Source organism: Seriola lalandi, unplaced genomic scaffold (genome assembly GCF_002814215.2).
Source record: "Seriola lalandi dorsalis isolate HSWRI2012SDOR001 ecotype SW California unplaced genomic scaffold, Sedor1 jcf7180002000751, whole genome shotgun sequence".
Classification (NCBI taxonomy): Eukaryota; Metazoa; Chordata; class Actinopteri; order Carangiformes; family Carangidae; genus Seriola; species Seriola lalandi.
The window spans coordinates 1-1,896 of record NW_019471410.1 but is presented as its reverse complement, the minus strand read 5'-3'; the positions used below and the strand labels follow the sequence as shown (position 1 = coordinate 1,896).

At 46.7% G+C, this 1,896-nt stretch overlaps 1 protein-coding gene across 1 annotated transcript; it reads left to right on the top strand.

Annotated features, from left to right (window-relative positions):
* Positions 1-16: 16 nt before the first annotated feature.
* On the top strand, positions 17-1,883 carry LOC147820109 (uncharacterized; the record flags this gene model as incomplete). The annotated part of the gene is made up of 4 exons (XM_087176084.1): positions 17-817; positions 1,359-1,416; positions 1,542-1,606; positions 1,739-1,883. Coding segments are annotated over exons 1-4 (1,060 nt in total), but the record flags the coding sequence as incomplete, so codon positions are not given.
* Between the last annotated feature and the right edge of the window lie 13 nt (positions 1,884-1,896).

Below are 1,896 nucleotides of genomic sequence, written 5' to 3'. Positions count from 1 at the left end.
GTATGGATTCTGTAGTCCTCCAATAATGTCCAACACAGACCCACTTCTTTTTGCCACTCTGTCACCTCCTGTGTCTGCTCCCCCAACGCTTCAGTCTGTATCATCAGTGGAGCCTGTGGGAAGCTCAGTGCAGCCCAGTGTGCATCAGGCTCAGCCAGCCAGGGCTCAACCTTTGCCCCCGCCGTCCCCACATACATCTTTCCCAGTGGATGAGCCACAGGGATCCCCTCTGGGTTCCATCTCCCCAATCCACGCCGCTCAGCAGATGGCTGACATGACATGTCCTGTTTCTATGGCCGAGGAGGTGCCCTGTTGCCCTCTGGTCATGCCGCTATCTCTGGATGTGAGCGGTTCACAGGGTGGGCCTCCTCTCACCCCACTTCCCCTCCAGGAGCCAGGTTCAGCCAAAGAGCCGCTGTCTGTCTCTTACACCTCTGCAGTGCGAAGCGAGCGACCACAGCAGCCTGTGGTGCTCCACCAGCCTTTTTCCAGCGTGGGAGGGACCAAAGTGTCCTCACTACCCCAGAGCCCAGCGCCATCCCAGCCGGGAGCAGGGCCTGGTGAGTCAGATGGTGAAGGACGGCTTGGCCGTGGGGGCTTTGTGGACAGCACCATAAAAACACTGGACGAAAAACTAAGGAACTTGCTCTACCAGGAATATGCTCCCATGTATCCATCAGGCAGTGCTGCAGAGACACCAGGCTCCGGCACTGAGTACATTCAGTCTCCTCCTGGTCCAGACAGCGCCACAGGAGGGTCAGGAAACAGCACGCCAGGGCCGATGGGGGAGGGACGTTACAGGGCAGGAGAACAGCTGGTAAGTACAATAACACCAGTCATTAAGGTTTTTCACATTATAAATTACAGGTGGAATATTTTCACTGTATAGTAGAGTATAATGAAAACAGTTTGATTGACAACAAAGTATTGCATATGCATACATGTTTTATTTTGTATTTACAGGCATTATTTGTGTGAACAAACCTTTTACAGCATCAGAAAATATAAAAAACTTAGATTCAGTTGCTATCTGGATGTAGTCTATGCATTAAAAGAACTATCAATCTATTTTGAAATTGTTTAGTTTTTTTACAAAATAAAATGATGTTTTATCACATTTTTATCACCATTTTTTCTTGTATTTCGATTTGTACATTGGGAATTCAAGGGAATTATGGCTGTTATTTGTTGTACGTGAAAAACATCACTTATTGGTAGGGTCTGCATTCTGCCATATATTCTAAATACAGGCAACATTAAGAAGTATATTACAGGACATTGATTAATGGTTTGTATCTGTTTCTGTATCTAGTTTTCTCATGTGTTTTGTTCATCTCTCATCCTGTCACCTTGATTAGCCTCAAATTCCAGAGAGAATGGATAGTTTGAGCACACTGAGTGACTCAGCCGTGTGTGGTATGTACATCGTACTTTAATTAATGTGTCACAACTGGCATCATTAGCTTTTGACTGAATTTATGTGTTACTGTTAGTTTATTACTGCAGTGGCTTAGTATTCAGTGTTGTGGACATTTTTGCAGCTTCGCTGTCAAGAAGACACGTTCCTCATTCTGCTTCCTGCTCCGGAACAAGAGGTCGATTTAAGGTGCGAAAGGGATATTTTCCTCACATTTAGGGGGAAGTAGTTCTGTCTTTCGGATTAATTCCCACCGCAATTGCTACTGGAGAAGCATCATGATGCTGTAGGAATACTCAGTCTGTTCTTTGCTTTTGGCAGATCATCTCTGTTCCTCCTGAAGTGGCCAACAGACGCGATGTGAAACAAAGGAGCTGGAGCAGCGCCGCCTCACCGGCGCACCCTTTAGCATACAGTGAGGACCATGTTCAGGCTGAGGCCATGGTTACCTCCACCACAATTGGCCGTTTCTCTGTGAT